General features: G+C 39.7%; 1 protein-coding gene across 3 annotated transcripts in view; it reads right to left on the bottom strand.

Moving 5' to 3' along the window:
* Cntnap5 (contactin associated protein family member 5) overlaps positions 1 to 24,615 on the bottom strand; it is a 956,023-nt gene that overhangs the window by 148,257 nt on the left and 783,151 nt on the right. For 2 of the 3 annotated variants that reach the window (XR_005974031.1, XM_041648128.1), the window contains exons 14-16: positions 23,989 to 24,145; positions 7,345 to 7,472; positions 7,004 to 7,174 (exon numbers count right to left, since the gene is read on the bottom strand). The exons of the other annotated variant lie outside the window; for it this stretch is intronic. Coding sequence is in view for 1 of the 2 variants with exons in the window: in XM_041648128.1 (XP_041504062.1) it covers positions 7,004 to 7,174; positions 7,345 to 7,472; positions 23,989 to 24,145 (456 nt within the window). In the remaining variant the exon portion in view is untranslated. The remainder of the gene's footprint in view (positions 1 to 7,003; positions 7,175 to 7,344; positions 7,473 to 23,988; positions 24,146 to 24,615) is intronic. 3 annotated transcript variants of the gene reach the window in all.

A 24,615-nucleotide genomic window follows, 5' to 3' on the forward strand; every position in this document is an offset into this window, starting at 1 on the left:
TTATTTTTGAAAGAGTTTCTTATTTTCCTGAAGCTTACTGATGAGGCCAGGCTGGTTGACAAGCCAAGTCTCTTTTTCTCAATAGTGGGATTATAGCACATGCCACCACACCAGATTGTATACTGTGTGCTCTGAGGGTTAAACTCAGGTACTCAGGATTAAGTAATTTTGTATGTTTTATCTGACTATGCCTGTGTAACACATGCAAGTCTGATGTTGACAGAAGCCAGAAGAGGGTAATGGATCCCCTAAAACTGGCATTGCAGATGGCTGGAATCACCATATATGTGCTGGGAACTGAAAATAGGCCCTCTGTAAGAATAGCCAGTGCTATTAGCCAGTGAACCATCCCTTTTGCCTCCATTTCTTTTTCTTTCCTTCTTACCTTCTCCCTTTCTCTTTCTCTATATCACACTCACTTTCTGTCTTTCTTCCTTTTTATTTGTTGAGACAGTGTTTCTCTGTGTATCTCTGGCTGTCCTGGAACTTCTTTGGTAGACCAGACTGACCTTGAATTCAGAGACATAACCTTGTTTGTGCTTTCCCGCTGCTGGGATTAAAGCCACACACACCACCACTTTTTGGATATATTTTTTTATTTCTTACTTAGATCAGTGGTTTCATCTTGAAAATCTTCCCATTTCAAAATCAAATCTTTATTGAGAGATGACTGGTTTTCTCTCTCTCTCTCTCTCTCTCTCTCTCTCTCTCTCTCTCACACACACACACACACACACACACACGGAGAGAGAGAGAAGGAGAGAGAAAAAGATTAATAAGAATATGGGGCAGAAATATTAAAGATTTGGGTAAAATTTTCCCTGATGATTAGTCTTAAAGATATTAGGCTACCATCAGACAGCATATCTTTGTAGGAGGCTTGATGCTCTGCTGTGATTACTGAATTCTGTCACCAAGTTGGGTTTCTTGTCTGTGCAAAGGTTGGCTATACCATGCATCACCTGTACCATATGATCTGACTGCTGTCTGTCTCTCCAGCTCATCTGCAAGCTGTAGAACAGTGACTCTCAACTTGTGGGTCATAACACTTTGGGGGTTGAATGACTCTTTCACAGGGGTCACACATCAGATATCCTACATATCAGATATTTACATTATACTTTATAAGAATAGTAAAATTATAGGTTTGAAGTAGCAACAAAAATAATTTTATGCTTGGGGGTCACCACAACATGAGGAACTGTATTAAACGGTAAAAGCATTAGAAAGGTTGAGAAACAGTGCTGTAGCGAACTTTTACTTATCACAGACCCGGCCACTAACACTGTGCTTGATTAGAGCAAGCTTACTTACTACAAGCCCAACCCCGACTCCTCTGCTTGTCTGTATATAGCTCTGGCAAAACCATGGCTAGACTCCTCAAAATGAATAAATGCTGCACTTCCTCTTTATCTTGTTTTTTTTTTTCTTTTCGTTGTTGCTGTTGTTTTGCTTTGGTTTATTTGCTTTGTTTGTTTGCTTGTTTTCTTTTTTGAGACAGGGTTTCTCTGTGTAATAGCTATGGAACTTAATGCTGTCTGCTTTTTCTTTATAAGCTTGGGTCCTTGTAAAAGTCTTTTTAAATGTTTTGATAATGCTGATATTTATTGATGTAACTATCAAAGACCAATAATATGTAAACCACTCTTGGCTGTTGAAGAATCAGTGAAATAACATTAGCAAAAACATTAACATTTATTAAGTGCATCACACAAGCCAGAAATACTGCTAAGCATTTTCTGTTATTGAATTCAGTTGGGCCTCAATACACACTTGACAGGACTATTTCATAAGTGAAGGAACTGAGCACAAGTTGTCACAGTGGCTGGAAGAACTAAGATGTAAATCTCAGTAATATACTTTTAGACCTTTTCTACTTTTTGTGACATAATTGTTTATTAATTCTTTGGGTATTTCACATCATGCACCCAAATCCCACTCACCTTCCAGTCCCTCCATGATCCCCTCACTTCTGCAGCATCCCTCAAAAAAATGCTCCAAAGTGTCAACTGAAAACAAACAACAAAGCACCTCGCTCCTCTGTCTTTCCAAGACCTCCTCATTCATCTTTGTGCCATTGGTTGCTGCAGTGTATCTACTGTACACCAATTAGCCTCTAGCACACCAGCATCACTGGACTCTCACCAATACCCCTCTCACATAGCCTACTGTTGTCACAAGTCATGGAGATGCTGTGGCTATTGTTCCACAGGACCAGTCTCTTCATGCATTACAGCAGGTCACAGACGGGGAAGATGTTAGGGTGGACCAACCCAAGGCTCAGGATGTGGGTCTCTTTGGTAGTTGAACTACTTGGTCAGGACTACTGGGGCTGTATCCCTCAGGGGAGATGTAGATCTTGCTTTCCTAGGCCCATCTCATCCAGGCAAGGACTCCTATGTCCATGGTTGGTGTGGGAAGCCCTTCCGTATACGTGTTGCTTTTGTTGGTTAATAAAGAATCTGCTTTTGTCCAATGGCTTAATAGAATGTAGCCAGGCTGGAAGATACAAGTCAGTGAGAAGCAATGTAGTCACCACAGGAGACAGATACCTCCATCAGAGCCAGCTGGAACCTTGCCAGTAGGCCGCAAGCCTCATGGTAAAATATAAAATAAAAGAAATGGGTTAATTTAAGTTATAAGAGCTAGCTAGCAGTATGCTTAACCTATTGGCCAAGCAGTGGTTTAAATAATATAGTTTCTGTGTGATTATTTTGAGTCAGGGAAGTTGGAAACGAATGAGCAGCCTCTGCCAACAAATTGGTGCCCAATATGGAGGCTGAACCCACAAACCTGAGATTAAGAGTCTCATGCTCTAAAGTAGAAATAAATGTTCTAACAGTAATTTTTGCTTGATACCAGTTTTGTTATATGTAATTTTACTATGTTAATGTTAAAATCTTTCTTTTTATTTAGACAGAAAATGGGAGGTGATGTGTGATTCCCCTCTGTATCATTGGTTAATAAAGAAACTGCTTTTGGCCAATGGATTAACAGAATATATCCAGTCTGGAAAAGATATATAGAGAGAGTAGGCAGATTGAGGGAGAAGCAATGTAGCTGCCTGCAGAACACAGATTCCTCCACTGGAGCTCTCTGAAACTTTGCCTGTAGGCCATGAGCCTCGTGGAAAAATATAAAATAATAGGAATGGGTTAATTTAACATATAAGAGCTTGTTAGTAATACAGTAGAGTCATTGGCCAAGCAGTGTAGTAATTAATATAGTTTCTTTGTGAATATTTCAGGTCAGGGCAACCAGGAACGAACTAACAGCCTCCAACAACACCTGATGAGGGTTGGGGACATCTCTCCCACGTGGAAGGGAGAGCTCTCTCATGGGGGTGGGGCCAACTCACCTGCTATAGTATCCAGCAAGGTTCAGAACCAAAATTCCCGGGGCCAGTGAGGGGCAGAGCCAGCTCAGCATGGCCCTTGGATTTCAACATGTATAATTCCTATGAACCCTTGCTGCAACACTGAAAATGGGCATCATCACAGACCTCAGCTGTAGCAGGACCATAGATCCAGACATGACCCTTGTCAGCAACCCAGGCACGGAAGATACCACGGCCTTGTGTGGCAGCACAGACTACCCGGGTTGGTACGGCCGTGTGGCAGCATGGCCCTTAGACTTGACAATGGCTACAGTTTGTTGCCTGGACATCCACATGGCCGTTGGTGTTACCATGGGTAGAGATATCTTTTTTAATATCTTGTTAGAGCTTCTGCCCCGTAATAACAGTAGTAACAAGAACAATAATCTTCATAAATTTAGGGAATATGAGACCTTAGAGTTTGTTGATTTTATGTTTATGTATTTGTTTATTTTCTATTGTAGGGACTGAACTTGGGGTCTTACATATCCTAGCCACGTTCTTCACTCTACTACTGAACTGCATCTATTTTCAGGTCATACACTTAAAAATATTTAATGCAAAATGTTTGTGTTTTAAACAGTAATAATTGAGAGTATGATGATAGTAAACATCAAACAATTACATTACAGGTTTCATTTGTGTGTTTTTAAATAATTTAATGCTAAATTGAATTTTGAAAAAATGGTACAGCCTGAAGGGCACGGTGAACTGCTACAAAGCACAAACAAATTGGACACTGATCTGTAATTAACACTCACTCACTGGTGATTATCTTGTGATAATATACCATAACATTGATTTCGGCTTTAATGAATGAAAACGCTTTAGGGCCTGTTTTGTTTTTTTTATTAAATTTTACATTGAGGTTATTATGTCCACACTGTGGAATGGTTGGTATTCAACCTGCTCTTCAGAGTCTGAACAAGTTAGGTATGAAGGATTTTTATTTTACACAAAAATCATAAGATCTTCCCCCATTAGTAGCTTGTGTCCTTGAACAATTAATGAAAAGTTACATGGAGAAACTTTCTTTTCCTGTGTGTAGTCTGCAACTGCATAAGAAACACTTAGCCGCTCCCCCATGTGCTGGAGACCCACATACCCCTTCACCATGCCCTCTGCAAATGTACTTGTCTTTTGTTGGGGAACGCTCAAATTTCCAATATCTGTGGATAAGATGCTTGCTTAGCTTTCAAGGGTATCTCATGGAGTTACATCACTCTGATACGGCCAATCACCTCACTCACACTATTGGAAAACGTCCACTTCACAAGGGTAGAGGGATGCTCAAGGACAAGCTCGAGTAGGTTGTGGTCAAGAGAAGATTAAGAGCGAGGCAGGGTACAGGTAATGGAGTCCACTTAGTGTAAGGAACTTAAAAGCAACAGAAAGGGTAGCTAAAATAGTTCTAATGTTTCTTTTTATGTATTTATCTGTGTTTTTATGTATTCACACTCATGCTGGTACATAAGTGAGCAGGTGTATTCATTCACGTGTATGCACATTCATGAAGTGGCTAGAGGACAATATTGGTGTCGTTCCTCAGGATTACCCCCAAACCATGTTCCCTGACACAGAGATTCTCACAGGCTAAAGGACTCTCTTGGTCTCCTCAAACTGGGATTATAAGCACAAACCACTACACCACATCTGGCTTTTTACTTTTTACTTGAGACCGGCAGATAATATTCAGGTTATCATGCTTGCAGAGTAAGGACTTTATTGACTGGGCTATCTCTCAAGCACTGAATATCTGTTTGTTTACTTGTTTGTGTGTGGTTTTGTAATCATGAGCCACTAGTAATTCTAAAATGTTTTGATGATTAAGCACTCCTGCACCAAATGCATGTACAAACACAACACACCCTAAAGTCACTGTCAATTTTTAATAATACATGTGTGACTCTTAAATAGGTCCAATTTACTGCTTGTTGCATAGTAAAAGTTATACCCTAGAGAGTAGCCTCCTAAGCTCCACCGGCTCCACGAGAACCAGGTGCGTGTGTTTGTTTGGAGGAACAACTAGGCAGTGTCCGCCTTCCACCTGTATGACTCACGCTTTCCTCTGTGAACAGACTCTAACATGAGAGTCCACACAGGACACAAGTGTCAACACAGAAATCAGAAGAGCTCTAGCCATTGCACACCCGAAAGGGGTCTGTTTAGTGTCTACCTAATGTGGAGAAAAACCTGTGATGAATTCTGCATTAAAATAGTTGCTGGAAAGATTTTTGATTATTTAGATATTTTGAAATCATTAGAATTGGGCCTGGTTAAAAAAAGTTATGGAGAGTGTTATAATTTTTGGAGTTGAAATAAAAATGGTTTACTTTACCAAACTTGTCCTTAAGCTGAAAATTCTTTCCAAACTTTTTAAATATCTGTGACTTTTTATGAAAAAACAATCATATCAAAAATGAATAAAAATATTTCTTCTAAATGCAATAAAAGATAAATGGGCTAGTACAATTTGTAGTTTTATTTGAACAAAAGCAGCTATAGGAAATTAACTTATATGAAGCCATTGACAACATTGCAGAAAATCAGACTTATGGACAGACTTTTAAAGTTCTTATTACTAAAAGAGACTAAATTATTGCTATTTTTCCATTTTCATGAAAATTAATCATTGAAAATTTTTCCTTTTTTGTGCTTTCATGTATTTTTGTTAGCATGCTGATATGCAGTGTCCCACTGTAGAATGAATGTCTTGTCATCCATATTTCTTTAGTGTCCATTTGGCTTAATGATCGGTAAAGCACAGATCCCACAGATGGGGGCAGGGCTATTACAAAGTTGTAATCCATGCATTTAACCCTGAACGCACACTGCTACAGACAAGAAAGACGAGGGAAACTGGCATAAATTATCACTGACTTGTTACCCTATCCTATTGGAGCAAGAGAAGAAATTGAATTGTGCATACTTGCATGCGTGTGTGTGTGTGTGTGTGTGTGTGTGTGTGTGTGTGTGTATTACCTGGTCAAGATGTGCTCAGACTTGCCAGAGGTCAATGTCCAAGTTCCTCCTCAATGATTCTCCACCTCATATTTTAAACAGAATCTCTAACTGAACCTGGAGCTCACCAATTCTGCAAGAGGAGCTGCAGGGCTCCACCTGTCTGTGCCTCCTTTGGCATGGGAATGCCTGGCTATGTTACATGAGTTCTGGGGAACTGAATCAGGTCCTCAGGCTTGCATGTATGTGCTTTATTGGTTGAGCTGCCTTCCCAAAAAATGACTTCTGAAGCATGGGTACAGTACTAATATGAGGAGAATGTTCAATAGCAATTATCCCTGCTTCCCACAGAGTGCAATCCTGATGCATGAAAACTTAAAGCAACAGGTAAGGGATAACAATGTTGTAGTAGAGATTGGAGCCTGCAAGAGGAATGCACAGATACTCATGGAATGCACGTATCCCTTATAAATCAGCTAACCAATGATGATAGAACACCCTAAGTCATAGCACATTAGCAGGGATCTGACAGCTTCAGAGCTAGTTCTACTGATAACTGGTGATATTAGCTTGATACTTAAAGTCGGTACAGTGCCTGGTGACAGAGATAAAAAGAAGCCCTCTCCATGGACCACTGACATCAAACTCATAAATGAAGGCACTTACAGCTCATTTCAAGTCGGATGAAGTCTTTAATGCCAAGGTTCTCTAGGAAAACTCCAGATAAAGCGGTGGTTTTAAAAAAGAAGGAAATGTCAGCGCTGAATTCGGCATGGAAGGTAGGAAAGTGGAGGTAAGAAGCTTCGGTAGAAAATGAGACAGCATTCCAGTAGTGCCCTGTGAAGCAGAGAGTCTTTCAACATGGATTGTGTCTTTCCACCAGGTATAGGAAACAATGGGCTCATGGGTAATTTTTAATACTAAAAGGACACTAAAAGGAAAACGGATAAGGGATCCAAAACATCTTCTGCTCATGCAATTCAGAAAAAGAGGGATGTAGTACTCACGGTCACCATAGCAACGCAAGGGGCCAATTCTCCAAGCAGCTTCTGAGTTTGATCTGTTGGTATCAGTGATAATTATCTGAGTAACAGGCAAGTGATCTTTGAAGGAAAGAAAGCCAGTATCCTTTGTCCTGAGAAACACAAATTTAAAGGGGGAAAAAAAAGGAAGGGAAATGTAGATTATCTAGGGAATCTGTGTCAAGACCCCTCTTTGCAAAGTGACTTGGATTGGATTCAGCCTGGCTAGGGTTGGGAGGAGCATAACAGAAGGCCTTTCATCTCTGGGCCTATGTGAATAGTTGGGATACCAATTACAGAACCCATGGCCTGCTTCCAAACACCTCTGGATTTTATATCTTCCCTAAATGTGCTGGCAGGAGCACAGGTAGTTTACAAAGTTCGTTGTGCTTATTGTTGGCGAGAGGACCCCAAGGCTCACTGCAGCATTAATGTGACATTAAACGTCACTTCACTTTCCCATAAAAGAAGATCTGCTATCTGAGGAACTAACTTGAAAACAGATAACACAATTCCCTCTCAAAAATTACTCAGAGTACGTGGATGAACCACCTGCCAACAGGTTTTAATCAGGTTAGAATGTTCCTTATCACCTTCAAAGTTCTGTTCAAATGAATCTTTATAGTTATTGGTTGCTTTTTGCTTTATTCTTTAGGAAGACCTTGGTTGTTAACGACTCTGACTTTGTTATTGTTAATTATGCAAATAAGGAAGTACCTAGTTTTGTGTTTATAGGAAAGTTTAAAAAGAAATAGAGAAAGTCAATATTTCCTCCTCTTTTAAAGCTGTCTTTTGGAATCAAGGTGAAAACGGTACCACTAGGTGTGTGAATATGAAGACATGAATCCAGATCTGCTGTACCCAAACAAGAAGACCTTCCCTTTTGGAAATTGCTTGTAATCATAGGACTGGATAAGTAGAGATAGGTAGGTATCTGGGACCTCTTAGCCAGCCAACCTAGCTAAATTGTTAAGCTCCAGGCCAATGAGAAAACTTGCCTCAAAAAACAAAAATATTCTCCAGTACCCAGGGTATAATAACAAAATCTGGTTTATAGCCTCAGTATATGCACTCATAAACATATACACATGCATCAGTCTACAAAAAATAAAAATGTACACACACACATATATATCCATATACACACAGGGCACACAAGGGGGAGCTAGAAAAGGGAGTGTAGAAGATGGGTGTTATCCAAGTATGCTGTGTGTGCATGTATGATATTTTCAAAAATAAATAAAAAATAACATTTGAAAAATAATAATATCAATTCAACTAAAATAAATAAATACACATCGGCAGTGAAGACACTTCCAGGATGAAATTTGTTAAAGAAAAATGTCCACACACTTCTCTGCAGCATATACCACAGTGTCCTCTGCAATGTACACCACTGTCTCCTCTGCAATGTACACCATTGTGTCCTCTGCAGTGAAAACCTTTGTGCCCTCTGCAATGTACATCACTCTGTCCTCTGCAGCGGACACCACTATGTCCTCTGCAGTGTACACCAATCTGTCCTCTGCAGTGTACACCACTATGTCCTCTGCAATGCACATCACTATGTCCTCTGCAGTGTACACCACTATGTCCTCTGCAGTGCACACCTCTTTGTCTTCTGCAGTGTATACCACTCTTTCCTCTGCTGTGTACACCACTCTGTCCTTTGCAGTATACACCACTGTGTGTTCTTCAGCATCGAGCCCTGTGTCCATTTACAGATTTTGACACTGCCTCAGAGGAACATAGTCATTGCCTAGGGTCACAGGACAGAAAGAGCAGGAACCAAGTCATGTTTTTGCTTTCCTGGTATCTGTCTTGTGTTTAAGTACACACATTAGGGTCAATATTTCCTAGTTCGGTAGTGTGGGTGAGTAATATCTTTTTGGAGATGCTTGGTTTGCTGAGGCACATATGAATAGCAGCGTGCTGTTGAAATTGGGAGCGGCAGGGCTGCGTCCCCAGCACCCCGGCCGACTACATGGCTAGCTTATGCCCCAAAATAATTGCACACAAATTGTATTCTTTTAAACATTGCTTGGCCCATTTCTATCTAGCCTCTTCTAGGCTAATTCTGATATCCTGATCAACCCATCTCTAATAATCTGTAAGCACCGGTCTTACCGAGAAGATTCTAGCCTACGTCCATCCTGGGTTGGAGCTTCATCACGTGTGTCTGCCCGGGAGCGGGCAGCATGGCATCTCTGGTCCAGAGAACAGAGCTGTCCAGTCTGAGCTCACTTCCTCTTCCTCCCAGCATTCTGTTCTCTTTACTCCACCCACCTATGTTCTAAGCTATGAGCCCAAGCAGTTTGTTTATTACTTAACCAATGAAATCAACAGATTGATATATGACACTCCCACATCAGCTTGCAGAGGATTAAGTGAGATTTGCAGCTACTGGTCACAGTGTCTGGTCTGTATCTAATGCTCAGAACCGGTTTCACTGACACTTTACTTTTCTTCTTTGTCCCTAAACTATTTTGTGGCCTCAGGCAAGACAACTTATTTCATATGCATCCAGCTCTGATCTTGGATTTGAGATTTCTTGCTACATAGCACATGTGGAAAATTAAATTTTAAGATTTTCAATTGAGCTCATGAGATTTGGAGAAAACACTCAATAATTTATCTAGGTTATAAATAAACCAAATATCCACCTTAACCCTTACCCTACAGATCTACTAAAATGCAAAGAAATATATAATATAATATAATATAATATAATATAATATAATATAATATTTGTAATCTGAGTGCTTTTTTAACAGCCATTCAAATGATAAAATTTTGGTTCAGCTAAAAAGCACACTATATGTATTGCACAGACAGAGAGAAGAGAGTTGCCTTCTTGTTAAAAAATATTCACAAGTAAAATTGTAAAGTAGAGCTTAAACATCCACGGTGAAGTAAAGAAAAAATCCCATTCTGATGCTCCTCTGAAGAAACCATAAAATGCTATGTCATGATACTCCATCCCATTTTTATTTTCTGGATGCCCATGCTGGTTTCTGATGTCTGTCATTAATGCTGCGTTGTCCCACCCTTAGATTCCATGATATCTTGTCTACACATACTTGATGACCTTGTAACAGCATATTGGCACATATAAAAAGCATGCTAAGTATAAAGAAGCTCTTCCTAATAACACAGGAAAATTTATATTTGGTTTAATAGTATAATTCATTTTATCAAGAATGATTTTTATCTGGTAACTTTAAACAAGAAAAATAACCCAGGATCTCTTCCTAGGGAGTGGTATTTTTCAGTGAACTTAGTCTTCTTGCATAAGACAATCATCCCCAGGCCAACCTGATGCGAATCCTCAATTAAAGCTGACTTTCCTGAAATTCTAGGTTATAGAAAGTTGATGTCTGATCCTAACAACTGTTGTAATATGAGTGGCGGGGCTAAGTTCCTGGCACCTGGCCACCCGCATGGCTAGCTTTACCCGGAATAATTACATGGAAACTGTATTCATTTAAACACTGCTTGGCCCATTAGTTCCAGCCTCTTATTGGCTAGCTCTTACATATTGATCTAATCCATTTCTAATAATCTGTGTAGCCCACGAGGTGCCTTACCAGGAAAGATCTTAACCTGCATCTGTCTGGAGTGGGAGAATTATGGCAACCCCCTGACTCAGCTTCTTTCTCCCAGCATTCTGTTCTGTTTACTCTGCCTACCTAATTTTCTGTCCTATTAAAGGGCCAAGGCAGTCTCTTTATTTGACCAATGAAATTAACACAAAACAGAAGACTCTCCCCCATCAAACAACCACATTGGAGAATGCAACTGGTTCACGCCAGTGAGGAGAAAGATGTGCCATGAGTCATCTGCAGCTGTTGAATCACAATTGTGTGCCATGCAAACTCGCAGTTTCTCCATTTACCCTGTCTATGCTCTGACTAACACTGACAGCATCCACAGAGGTATTCACTTCTAAAATACTACTGGTCACTTCTGTTTTCACATCTAAGCTTTGTTACGCAAATGGCTACTCTGAAATTCTTTCTCCCAGGGTCCAGGATGTGAAGTGCAATGACCAGTTTGTGAAACCAAGAGTGGATTCCTAAATATTAACACGTTAGTGTGTGGGCATACCCTCTGATGTCCTCCTGGCTGGAAGCTGGTGCAGCACCATGCGGTCACTATCTTTCCCAGACATTGCTGGATGCAAAGCAACAGCCCCGAGTCCTTGATCTGTCATCCTAGGTTGGTCTCTGGCTGACCATCCTCATTTTGTTCACACAGGCTTTCTCCACACACAACACAATTCCATTGATTGGGTTTCAGTTTACTAATTTGCAATCATTTTCACCACTGACTCCCTGAGATTACACCTGGGTCACCTTGGCAGATGCTGTGGGAGACCACAGCTTCCTCAGTTCCACACTAACAGCCGTTTTGCTACATTCAAACATGCAGGTCTTGCTACTGCATGGTGAATTTACCAGAAATACCATTTGGGAGTGTTTTAGATTTCTGAGCTATCTCCTTGCTCCATCCAGAATTAGATGGTTGAAGGAAATTTTATTACTCTAGCATGGTGTTTCTTTCTTGGTGTTAGTCCTTTGAATTCCCATATATATTAATTCATATTTTTCATAAACATAAATTTAATATACAAACCAATGTTGCCTCTTATAATTAATTTAAGACTTTGTAATATTACAAAAATAGTAATAAAAATAACTGCATACTTTTTCAAAGTTGACGGCATGCCATATATGAGAGCTATGAAGATTATTTGTTAACTCAGTTAGCAATCTCCAGAGATAGCTACCCCACCTTTCTTCATTTTTAAAAATAAAATAAGGACCTGAATTTCCAAGAGACTGAATGATTTAGAGTCTCTAATTAAGAGATGACAAATGTGTGATTTGATTATCCTGTTCCATAATAAAAAATTAGTTAAGGATTTATTACAGTTAACATCCAGACTGTGACAGTGCTAGTAGAAAAAAAAAGACTTTAGGAAAAGCTGTGTGTGCTAAACGCATGAGGAGCTCACAATATGAGTGCTGTAGATGTGCGAAGGAGGAGCATTAGTTCTTTCCCCCATGTATAATGAAAATTATGTGCTTTGAACACACAGTCATTGAGATTATCTCCAGAAAGCTGTGTGCTTTTTCAGGGGCTGTGGAAACACAACAAAAGGGATGACATTGGGACGGATATGAGGAGCAGACTGCTCCATCAACTCTGTTCTGACCCTCACCTAATCAAGGGCTCCAGAAATTTCTCTGGAAGAGGCTAAGGGATCTCTCTGGGTGGGGCAGTGTGAGACTGGTGAGTACTCAGCCTCCCTCACCTCCCTGCAGCACATGAGTTACTTCACTGATTGGCGTAATAAGGCAACGCATGAAAGGAAAGGTTTATTCTGGCTCCCAGGTCAAGGGAAATGTTCCACACGGTGTCAGAAGCTTGAGGCAGCTGGCCACAGTACAGTCAGGATGCAAAGAGGTGAATGTTGGTGCTCAGCTCACCCTTCCCCTTCACTCTGTGTGGACCCCCAGGACATGGATTGGTCTTTGGCTCTCAGTTGACTTAATCATATTTGTCTTCTGGGTGATTCTAGATCCTGTCAAGCTGGTTATCAGTGTTGAGCATCACATTTGCTGTGCTATCCTGTCAGTGAGTGGGAAGTTCTCTACATGCTCTGAATGACCAGAGCAGCCCACTTGGTATTGGATCTGTTGAAATCAGCAAAATGATAAAAATCTCCTTAGTCATTTTGCTCAATCTGTCATAATATATCCTCTAAAGATTCTAGTCAATATAATAATGTATAAAACAATAAAAAAATAGAAATCAAAAATCAAGGTATTTTGATGCTGCTCTATTTGCTAATAGCATAAAAACAGCCACAAGTCAAATGCTCATGATGGAAAGTTGGCAATAAGTAATGATAAAAGCAGAATTATGGAGGACTTTGTATCAATTAAAGTCATCAAGGTGCCTTAATTTGTATGTTGCTTTAGTGAAGTCAAGGAAAAGGTTTATAAGAAATTTTTTTCTGGAAGTAGAAAGTTGGAATTTAATACATTTAGCTTGATAAATGTTTAGCAATAAATACTCCAATCATATTCCACAGGAGTATTTTCTATGTGGAAACATATTAGTGGTTACACCATTGATGAAAATGACACTCATTCCCATGACTACAGTTGACTTTCAATAATCCTTTCAGGAATGGTCAGATTTCATGTGTTCCTTCTTCATCCATGATGATTTTAAAGGCTGATATTATTCAGGTCTTACATACTGACTGCATCAATAGTGAAATGGCTAGACATGTACAAATAGCACGTTTTCAGTGCATTTCTCTTTCTTTGACTCTTATATTTTTCCTACTACATCTTCTGTGGTGTTCTTTGATCCTTGGACAGAATGATATCTCTGTTTCATTTAAGAATGAGCAAACTATATTTTTGGTTGTGAACCTAGCCTTTAATGGCTGAGCCATCTCTCCAACCCAAAGAAAAACATATATTTATCCTCCTGCATATTGGAAGTAGACAAGATCTCTGGGCAAAAGTTGGGAGCACGAGGGTGGGGGTAGGCTGGGGGGAAGTAGAGATGGGGAGAGAGAAGGGAGAAGTAGAGGATTGGAGGGACCTTGGGGGAATGGGATGGTTGAGATGGAGGAAGGGTGGATATGGGAGCAGGGAAGAAAATATCTTAACTGAGGGAGCCATTTTAGTGTTGGCAAGAGACTTGGCTCTATAGGGGTTCCTAATTGTCCAAGGAGATGTCCCCAGATAGGTCCTTGGGCAGCAGAGGAGAGGGTGCCTGAACTGGCCTTATCCCATAGCCACTGATGAATATCTTGCATATCACCATAAAATCTTCATCCAGCGATGGATGGAGATAGAGACAGAGACCCACATTGGAGCACTTGACTGAGCTCCCAAGGCCCAGATGAAGAGCAGAAGGAGGGAGAACATGAGCAAGGAAGTCAGGACTGTGAGGGGTGTGTTTACCCACTGAGAAGATGTGACTGATTTAATGGGAGCTCACCAAGGCCAGCTGGATTGGGACTGATGGAGCATGTGACCAAACCGGACTCTCTGAGTGTGGCTGACAATGAGAGCTGACTAAGAAGCCAATGATAATGACACCGGGTTTTGATTCTACTGCATGTACTTTTTTTGGAGCCTAGTCTGTTTGGATGCACACCTTCCTAGACCTGGATGTAGGGGGGAGGGCCTTGGACTTCCCACAGGGCAGGGCACTGTGACTTCTCTTAGGACTGGAGAGGGAAGGGGAGGGGGGAGTAGGAGGGAAATGGAAGGAGGGGAGGAGGTGGAAATTTTAAATGAATGAATAAATAAATAAATTAATTAATTAATAAAATTAAAAAAAAGAACGGATCAGGAGAAAAATGAGCAAACTACATTCCCACTCTCAGCACTAACATTTCTGCATTGCTCCTACTCTAGTAGGTAGCCTCTCACTCTGTCTTGGGCAAGTAATTATAATTAAATTCAGTGGCCAAACACAAAATGAAGACATGAAAGTAAAAGGGGGTTTACTCAGATGGGCTCCAATAGGGAGCACTGGGCTCAGAGACAGGAACGGAAGAGTTACCAAAGTTCATTATAGAAATGTAGGAAGCTATCAATCAATTAAAAATAAAAATATTTTACACATGGGCTAGATAGATGAAATTCAAAGCAGTGGTGAGGTAAAAACTTTTTTATTCATATATTCTGGAATCTTTGAATATCATAATAAAGGTGTATTTCTTTTTAAATAAATATTAAAGTTACAAATTCAGTGAAATCATTAACCTTATGCATCATTTGAAGGGTGGCAGAGGAGGGCTTAGAAGTGTAATGAGGCTTGAAGAGCAGATAAAAGATTAGAGGGCTCATTTTGTAGAATCAGGTCTGAGTGTGGGCTACACTTATAGTAAACGCTGGGAGTCACTGGCTCCCCACATTATTTATGAAGGCAGGTCTTCTTCATGTCCTGGAACTTGCTGACTTGGCCATGCCCCACATATTACTAGGGCTTGGTGTCTCTGTAGGACTTGAAAGATGACAAATGCAGACAGAAACCTCAGACTACATCTTCATTTCTGTGTGTGTCTAATGTTTATAAATATGTGGATTTACCTGTATGTATGGATGTGCTTGAATGTGTGTACAAATGTGAGCAGAGTCCACATGTATACTTTTGGATGTCATTTTCTTGGAAGTTTCCACCTAGCACCAGGATGTGTCCTGTGTTCACGGACTCAACCTTGATGCGCATGACTCCTCATGCCTGGTTCATTTACATGATCACTGGAGACGAGACTTAGGTTCACATGCCTATTCACCAGGTACTTTGACCCTGAGCTATCTCTGTGGCCTCATCTTTGTTTCTTACAAACTTTAGAAGGATGTGCCACAGAGCTGAAGTCAGTCATAGCTAGTCATACTGAGTATGTTCTTTCGGTAGATGATAAGATGGCTGCATCATTGAGTCTATTTCCAGAAAGCTTCTTAATGCTTCTTTACAAAGCACCAAGTAATTCCATTCCATCCAGAATTTTCAAAAGAAAACTTGTGACATTTAGCTATAAATTTCAGTCATTTTTTATAAGGACTCCCTACCTCTGTTTTGCACTTTCCTGTCATCTCTGGAGTATGCAATACCATCTACTCTCTCCACTGGCTACACTACAAGTCAATTTTATTTTTTAAAACATGTTAAAACCAATCTTGGGCTTAAACAAGCTGTTATAAAGTGACCTTAGCCTGTATATGCTTAAGGGGCAATCAATGATTCAGGCAGCAGGAAGGGTTAGGGGAGGAAACTTGGTACTAGAGAGACTTGGTTGCTTCTCAAGAACCAGAAAAGAGACAACAAATAAAACACAAAGCAGCACAACCACGTAAGGCAGAGAGCAGCGTTAGCCAAGAGGAGATAACAGAAAGGAGTCTTTCCAAGGCCTTCTCTTCACTCGCTCATTCTTTGAACACTGAAAGCAAGGCAATCTCACAGAGGGCAGACACACTCCTCTCCAACAGAAAGGGCTGACTCGCTGCCAATTCCAGATATGCATGGGAACCCAGTGACTGACAGCTCCCTCAAAGACTTAATCACTTACCATTTTGCCCTCTGGGAGAATGGTTCCAAAACAGAGCAAAAAGTAGATTAAGAAACAGATAAACATTAGCAAGTAAAGTGTTCTGATGAGACAGGCTGGCAGAGCCTTCAGATCTGTTTCTGTCCACCTGTCCAGATCAGGAACTATAAGTGCTTGCAACATGCCTGGATTTTTTTCCTTTTTAGGTTCTGCATCTGCCTTTTTAATTGGATATTGAGGATCAAACTAAAGTTTGATGCTTTTGTGGTGCACACTATCATCCAAGTTATCTCTCCAGTCCCAAGAACCACTTTTGAAATAGATTAGAAAATTAATTCACAACAAAACTGCATACAAAACACGTGGTAGTTAGTTCTTATCATAATGTTAGAGATGAAAAAATGTGTTCAACACTGGCTAAGTCTGAATTGGATTTAACTCACCTACCAAAAAAGAGAAGGAAACATTTGTCTAAGAGACGTTCTTCAATCATCATCCATTCATGACTGAAGAATTATACCATAATTAATTTCTATAATTTCTATACAGTACTTTAAGTCTCTGGGGTTCTATATAATGAAAAAAGAAAAGAAAAGAAAAAATCCCCTAAAATTGTAATGTTTTTAAAAATAAGAATGACAGTTTCCCTGTTGACAATCCAACAGAAACACTGTTTCACAAGAGAAAGCACCAAGGGCAAATGCAAGGACTAGAACTCAAAACCTCCAAATCCTCTGCATTTTCAACAGTGAAGGGAGTGTCTGGAAGGTCTCTGTGAAGGGAACTTCACTTTTATTGGTCCTGGTATCTAGATGTGAAACCTTGCATTTCAAACTAAGGGTTATCACCAGGGTCTTTATTCACAGACTCAAACTAGTATATAGAGAAAATACTTAAAATAAAATTGTGTTTGACTTGGGCAAGGGCATTTTTTTCTTTTTTATTGATACTATTGAGCTCTACATTTTTGTCTGCTCCCCTCCCTGCCTCTCCCCTTCTCCCCTTCAACCCTCCCCAAAGGTGCAATAGCAATTTTTAAAGCTTGTCAATGTTCTTAAAAAATAACCAGGTAAAACTATTTAAAGGCTATCAACTTTATATGAGGCAATACAATAATCTGATGATTGACAGAGGGCTCTATAGATTCCATGTAATTGCTATGCCATTTTATATGAAATATCAGAACATCTGTGGATTTTAGTATGAGTAGTAGGCCAGGAACTAAACACCAATGAATATGTGAGCTGAGTATGTCTTTGACTGATATATCCAAAATGGTTCTTCTAGAAATGCTAATTGAGTCATATGTATTTATATTTTTCCCCATGTGTCTCTATCTAATTCTCAGCTGCCTTCCCCTTTCAGCAACCATATGATACCCCCTCATTTTCCTAGTTTACCTGATCTCATTGGAACACATGGCAATAAGTGCTCAGTTACCCAGGTCTATTGTAATAGAGCAAAGAGAAATCAGTCATAAGCACTGAAAGAGTTTGCCTAAGGCTCCACAAGAAGCCTCACTTAACAAGAAGGAAGATAGATGCTTCTGAAGTCTGACTTCAGAAAGTCTATGAAACCTCTCTGAAATCCTCACTGTTGACCTGCTTCATAATCCCCACATTAGCAGTTTCTGTGGTGGAGTTAAGAGGATCCTTTCACTCAGCTGGAATAGCAAAGGTGCTGCTCAGTCACGTGATATTCACTATGCCATCACCATCAGAATCTCCGGGATAGATTTTCTGGGATGTGAATATTGTACATGAAACACTTCAACACTTTTAACTAACATCTTTGTCTAGCATATAGAAAGGCTTAATGTGCTCCACAACCCATTTTTTGTCCTAATAATTTTACCCAATAGCCAAAATTGTTGGAAATTTAGAGGGAAAAGATCTTGAAGATTCTAACATTTACTCAGAACAGTGGAGATACAAGAGGAATTATAAAGGTCGGAAACAAAAATATTGAAATATGTAGAAATCCAGCTGAGATCTATGTTAACCATGAATGCAGGGGCTGTGGAACCTGATCTATTTGGATTCCTTCAGTTTTGTCGTCAGTAGACCCTGGAGTTGGGTAGAGAAGTGACAGATGCATTTTCAAATTCTACCAGATTTGTGGCTAGCACAAACACAATACTTTGTGCTCACTGGTATTTCCATAAGAAGTTCTGTGATCTGGGCTTAGTAGATAGCTGATAAGGAAATTGCTTGTCATACTAATATAGAGAAACTGAGGCAGGCAATCAAGGTATAGTAAGTATGTATAGTGCCATAAATTCACCATCCTGGAGTTGGGGAGATGGAGATAGGCAGATCCTTTGCATTTTCTGTCTGACTAACTTAGTCTTCTTGACACCCTCCTGGTTCTAGTAAGAGACACATCTCAAAATAAAGACAGACAGCACATGAAGGACAGCTGAAGTTGACTTCTAATCTACACACACACACACACACACACACACACACACACCGTACACATTCCATCATCCAATGCTACCTCTTTCTATTTTTTCATTTCAAATACCAACAACCCCAGAACGCTTATGTAGTGACTTTATATGCTTACACGTTTCTCAGTTTGAGTGACAAGGTTGTTTCTTTTTTATGTCACACTTGTGTATTTGCTCCACCTTAACTCCCTCTTCTCTTTGAACATCAGCTCCCCCAAATTCTAGACTCTGGTTCTAGACTGAAAATTCTTAACTGCTACCAAATGTATCATATTGATCTACTCATGACTAAGGAGCACTTCTCCCCTATCCTGTGGATGCTTCAGAGACAGACACTCGGCTTTTCTCTGTCTTTTTCTTGACTAGTTGGCACAGAGTGCTATTCAACCAATACACTTCAAATTCACAATCTCACATGCAGCAAAACTTGCACTGTCATATAGTATAGTATTTTGGGAATCATATGAAGGTCCTTGTAGTGAAGATTGTCTTAGCTCCATACCCATGGCAACTAACTGAACAGAATGATACAGAAGGAGATAGGTCTATGATCATGGTTATGGAGTTACAGTCACTCTCTAATAGAAGGAGAGGAGGTGATGTTAAGTTCTCTCTCTTGGATTCCAGACATTACTCCTTCCTGTCTTACCCCACATGAATTGGAATATACTAGAGTACACAGGATGTGGAAGGCCTCATGAAGCAGAGACTCCAGGATGTGGTTTCTATAAGGTTATTATTCATGATTGGGTATGACTTTGAAGTGACAAAACTGTTTGGATTCACTCATGTTTCTATAAGTGCTGTATAAGTAAGTTTAGTAAACTCCTTGGTTCACTTACTGAGACTTGGAAGAAATTGGCTCTTGGAACTGTCACTGGTTCCCTAACTCAGGTGAAGAGATATTTGGGAAACTCCTAGGAAAGTTAACTCAATGAATCTTTTCATAATGGTATGTCCTAGAAAACACCCACCACAGGATACAACTTCTTCTCAAGGCACCAGTGAAATTTGGAAGAGTTGACTCCAATTTTAGCCTCTTTTTCATTAGCAGAAAGATGTGAATGTCTAGATCTCTTCTCCCTTAGACTTTACACGTACTTGTTCAACATGGACTCTATTGGGTAAAGCGATCATCCTAATAGGAACTTTCAGCCCTTTCCTTTGGGTCTTAGTAGGTTGGATGTGGTGGTTGAATGAGAACATCAACCATATGCTCAGATATTTGAGTGTTTGGTTCCTAGTTGGTGGCGCTGTTTGAGTAGGTTTAGGAGATGTAGACTTGATGGAGCAACTAAATCACTGGGGGCCATATTTTAGGTTTCAAAGTTCCACACCATTTCTACTTTACTCACTGGATTCTCTGCTTGTAGTTTAAGATGTGAGCTCTCAGTTTTGTGTTTCAGCCACCATACCTGCCTGCTGCCAAACTTTCCTACAATTATAGTAATACACACTTATCCCTCTAGAAGTATAACCCTTAATAAAATCCTCTTTCTCTAAGCTGTCTTGTGCATTTATCACAGCAATAGAGAGCAAATAAAGACAGCTGTTGAACAAGACCTGTATTTAAAAATGCTGATAACCCTAAGAAAAGTTGCTTATTCCATAAAGAAATAGAAGGATTTATGAAACATGTGTTAAACTATATGATGCTAAAAGGTCTTACAAGTACTGAGGAAATGACTCGTTTAGCCAACTGAGTGCTGTGCAAGCAAAAAACCTGAATCTGACATCCAGAACCCAGATAAAATTAAGCTGGAGATGGCAGCACATGATTCTAATCCCTCTCCTCTGTAGAGTAGAGACAGGTGGATCCTTAAGGATGACCAGCAAGCTGACCTTGCTAGATAAATGAGCTTCAGGACAAACTGAGGTAGATAGAACTTGAGGAACATCACCTAATGTTGGCTTCAGTTCTCAATATACTCATGTGTATGTGCATCTGTATGTATGCATACCAGTGTGCTGGCAAAGAAAATTGGGGAAGAGGAATTCTGATAAGTTGCTATAAGCACAACATAGGTGAGGAAATTAAATCAGCTTGTAAGTGATTCAGAAGTAAGTGAACTAATAATCAAGTCAATAGAGGGTAACTGGGATCGGAGTGGATAGCATAATCAGTAGAATGTTCTGGAGAAGAAAGTACAGGAACACTTCATCTTCAGTAAGTGAGGTATGGCTATTATCTTCACTCTTTACTGTACAATCAACTTAGCCTTGACAATTTACTTTCAGAAGGGATGCACAGTGGCAGTGTCTCTGGGTGAAAAAAGTACACAAAAGAAGAAACGCTCTACTTTCAATGGCAGCTTCCACCTTGCATTTTTTCCCTGTGTCAGCTTCTCCAATCATATGATTTCCAGGGAGGGCATTTTATGCTGAGCCTATAAATCTGTAAATGCTTTCTAATAGTAGACACAGTGAGGGGACATATGACTCAGATTTACGAGTGAAGCCGAGTACCTTGGATTATCAAATTTTTAGTTGACTTTTTGTTTATTTGTTTGTTTGTTTTGTAACACAATCACCTAACAAATCTTCACACATCTCTCCTAAGCTTGAAGATGATGTTTAGTTTGATTGTTCCTCTTGACTCCTAGCTTAATAGGATGTAGAAACAAACATCTGGTTACTTGAAGTAGAAAGGTTTATTCTAAATGTGGGTAGCACCACTTTCTGGACAAAAGTGAGCTGAGCTGCAATATTAATCTCTCTGCTTGCTGATTTTGGACACAATATGATCAGCTGTCTCAAGCTCTGGTCACCACGATTTCCCAGTCATTATGGACTACACCCTTAGACTATAAGCCAAAATAGATCATTCCTTCCTGGGGTTTCTTCCTTTTGTATAAAGAAAAGCAATTAATATATCCCTTTCCAAAGATTTTCTGAATTTGTTTCCATGAAACTTTCATCAAATGTCTATTGCATCAGGACCAGATAGAATGAAGGCTAGTGGTAGATAGAGATTTGTTTTCCATCCAAGACACAAAGGGGAGTTATGTGTAGGCCTTAATAATGCTGCAATAAATTTTACTGCAAAGTAAAGAGGAGGACCAAAGAAGAAAGAAGCTGACATATGGCGTTCAGTCAACTTTATTTTTCCACATAAAGTGTTTGGGGTAATGGAGGCATCTAAAGGAACGCATCTCTGTGTTATTCTGAACTCGTGGTCTTCATATATCAGAAGCAGATGGAGACATTGCTTATTCTTTATCTAAGATTAGTTGGGTGTGTGTGTGTTTTCAGAAGCACATGAGCATTTGCACATGTAAATATGGAGCCCAGAAGACAAATTTGGCTGCCATTTTCCAGGTACTTTCCATCTTTTTTTTTTTTTGTTAGTTGTTTGCTTGAGTATCTTTTTGGATGGTTTCTCACCTGGAACATCCCCAGTGTGCCCAAGGACATATGTGTTTCCACATTACCAGTGCCATGAACTCAAGGCCATACCAACATGGCAACATGTTTAAATTATTTAGTTATGTGTGTGATGGGAGTTCAATTCAGAACTCCATCCTTGTGTGGCAGACACTTTACTGAGTGAGTTATCTCTCCAAAAATTAGCTTATTTCAATGTTTTGATTAGACATCAAGTCTCACTGAACTGGACTTTACCAGTAACAGTTTCAACAATGAAATAAACTATTGTATGCGACAGGAATTGCAACTGGTCTGAGAGAAGCATCTCTGGGCTTCTCAGATAGAGTTGGGAGATATTTGATGAGGAGAGAGAAAAACCCAGCAAAACTTGAAAAGACAGACTGAAGTTCATGAAAAAGAAAAGTGGATATGCTGTATGCACATTTTTATAACTGATAAAGTGAAAACGGAAGAGTTTGTCTGGAGATTGAAGAAGATGTAGACCTAATAGATATGAGAGCTTAGACATCACTCTGCATAAAGGAGATACTGTAGGAGAGCACTGGAGACTGAGTATCCAAGGAACACGGGTTGCATTTTTGGTCTTTCCATTTGACAGAGGTGTATATCATCAGAAACAATCATTTAACTCTTCTGTAACAAATATTTCTCAAGGTAATGCTCTTATGGAATATCAAGATTATTATGAGAATTATATGATCACTAACTCAAAATCAGTAAGTAAAATAAAATTTTAATTTTATATTAAAGGTCTCTTTAACAATGGTGGTAAGTGCACTAAAACATCCAGTGAAAGATAAAAAACATCCATATAGTTACACATCTTTCTTTCCAGGCCTTTCCCATCATATGTGTTTCAAATCTAACTCAAGATCTGGAGTGATGGTTGGGTGGTAAAGTGCTTTCCTTAAACTTGAAGGGCTTGAACTAATCCCCAGAATGCAGTTTAAAGGCTGGGTGTGGTAGTCAGAGTATATAATCCCAGCACTGAGGAATCTGTGACATCATTGCCAGCCAGCTAGCCATGCATAGTTGGCTAGTTCTGGGGCAGTGAGAGATCCAATTTTGGGAAATCAAGGTGTGTGATGACAATGAAAGTTGTTTGCTGGCTTCCATACACATACATGAACACATGCATAGACACTCATACACAGAAGAGCATCAATACACACACACACACAAACACTCACACACACACACACACACACACACAAACACACACACACACGGGAGGGTGTAGAAAAAAGGAAAAACTGACCAAATAGCACATCTCATATTACATTGCATTCTTTGCATTGAATGCAAACTTCATAATTCAAAGAGTTGACATAAACCTTAGTATTAGTTCTGAATATACAAGGGCAGACTTTTAGCATTTTTCTTTTTTGTATATGAGTTTCTTGTTTTGAAGCATGTTTACCATGTGCATGCAGAGTTCAGAGGGGCCAGAGAGAACCTCAGATTATTTGGAATTAAAAACAGTTGTCAGTCAATACATGGGTGTTGAAAAACAAATCCAGGTCCTTTGGAGTAACAGCCATTGCTCTTAATTGCTAACCCGTCTTTCAGCTCAGGCTCCCGGGTCCCTTTCTTTCCCTTCAGCCTTAATTCCCATTGCATTTTTTATCTGCATTGTTTTCTCTTAGTAGTGATTCTGTGCACCAGACATTTCCCATCATTGCAGGAAAATCGAAGCTCTTCTTACCATTCGTCTGTGTCTGCATCACAATTGCAGAAGTGTCGAATGTCCAAACAGCTCTCCTCTAGGCCACATCCACACTGCTGGACCCCAGGAACAGAGCCTCCCCAGTAAGGGTGTCTTTCATTAGACCTCCCAATCCACCAGGTGAATGGGGCTCCATCTGAAAGACAAGAAGTTTCCTAAGTCAGGAGTGTGAGTTGAAATAGGACAGAGGATCTCATGGTGGTGGTGGTGGTGGTGTGTGTGTGTGTGCGCGCACATGTGCAAACATATGCAGTCTCTCCTGCCCTCTTTTTCTTACTTTCTGGCTTTAGTTTCTCTTTCTTCCTTTATCTCTGTTATTTCGCTATATGTTTTAGTATATATATGCATGCACACATACAATTATGCATGTGTAAACTTTTTTTATTTAAAGAACATATTTAAACACTGATGAATGATAGCACTAGGAGTCGGGGACATAAACTAAAACAGAGAACAATTAAACAATATTACAACTGAGTTAGTCAGATGAGTTTAAAAACATTTAAAACCATACTTTATTTACAAATGTAGCAATGCAAAATTTACAGTTTGAATAATGCATAATAGACCGATTTGACATAGTTTTAAGTAAAATAAAGTGGAAAT

The sequence above is a fragment of the Microtus oregoni genome, unplaced genomic scaffold, assembly GCF_018167655.1.
Source record: "Microtus oregoni isolate MIOR12 unplaced genomic scaffold, Mior012 000003F_ref0000135, whole genome shotgun sequence".
Lineage (NCBI taxonomy): Eukaryota > Metazoa > Chordata > Mammalia > Rodentia > Cricetidae > Microtus > Microtus oregoni.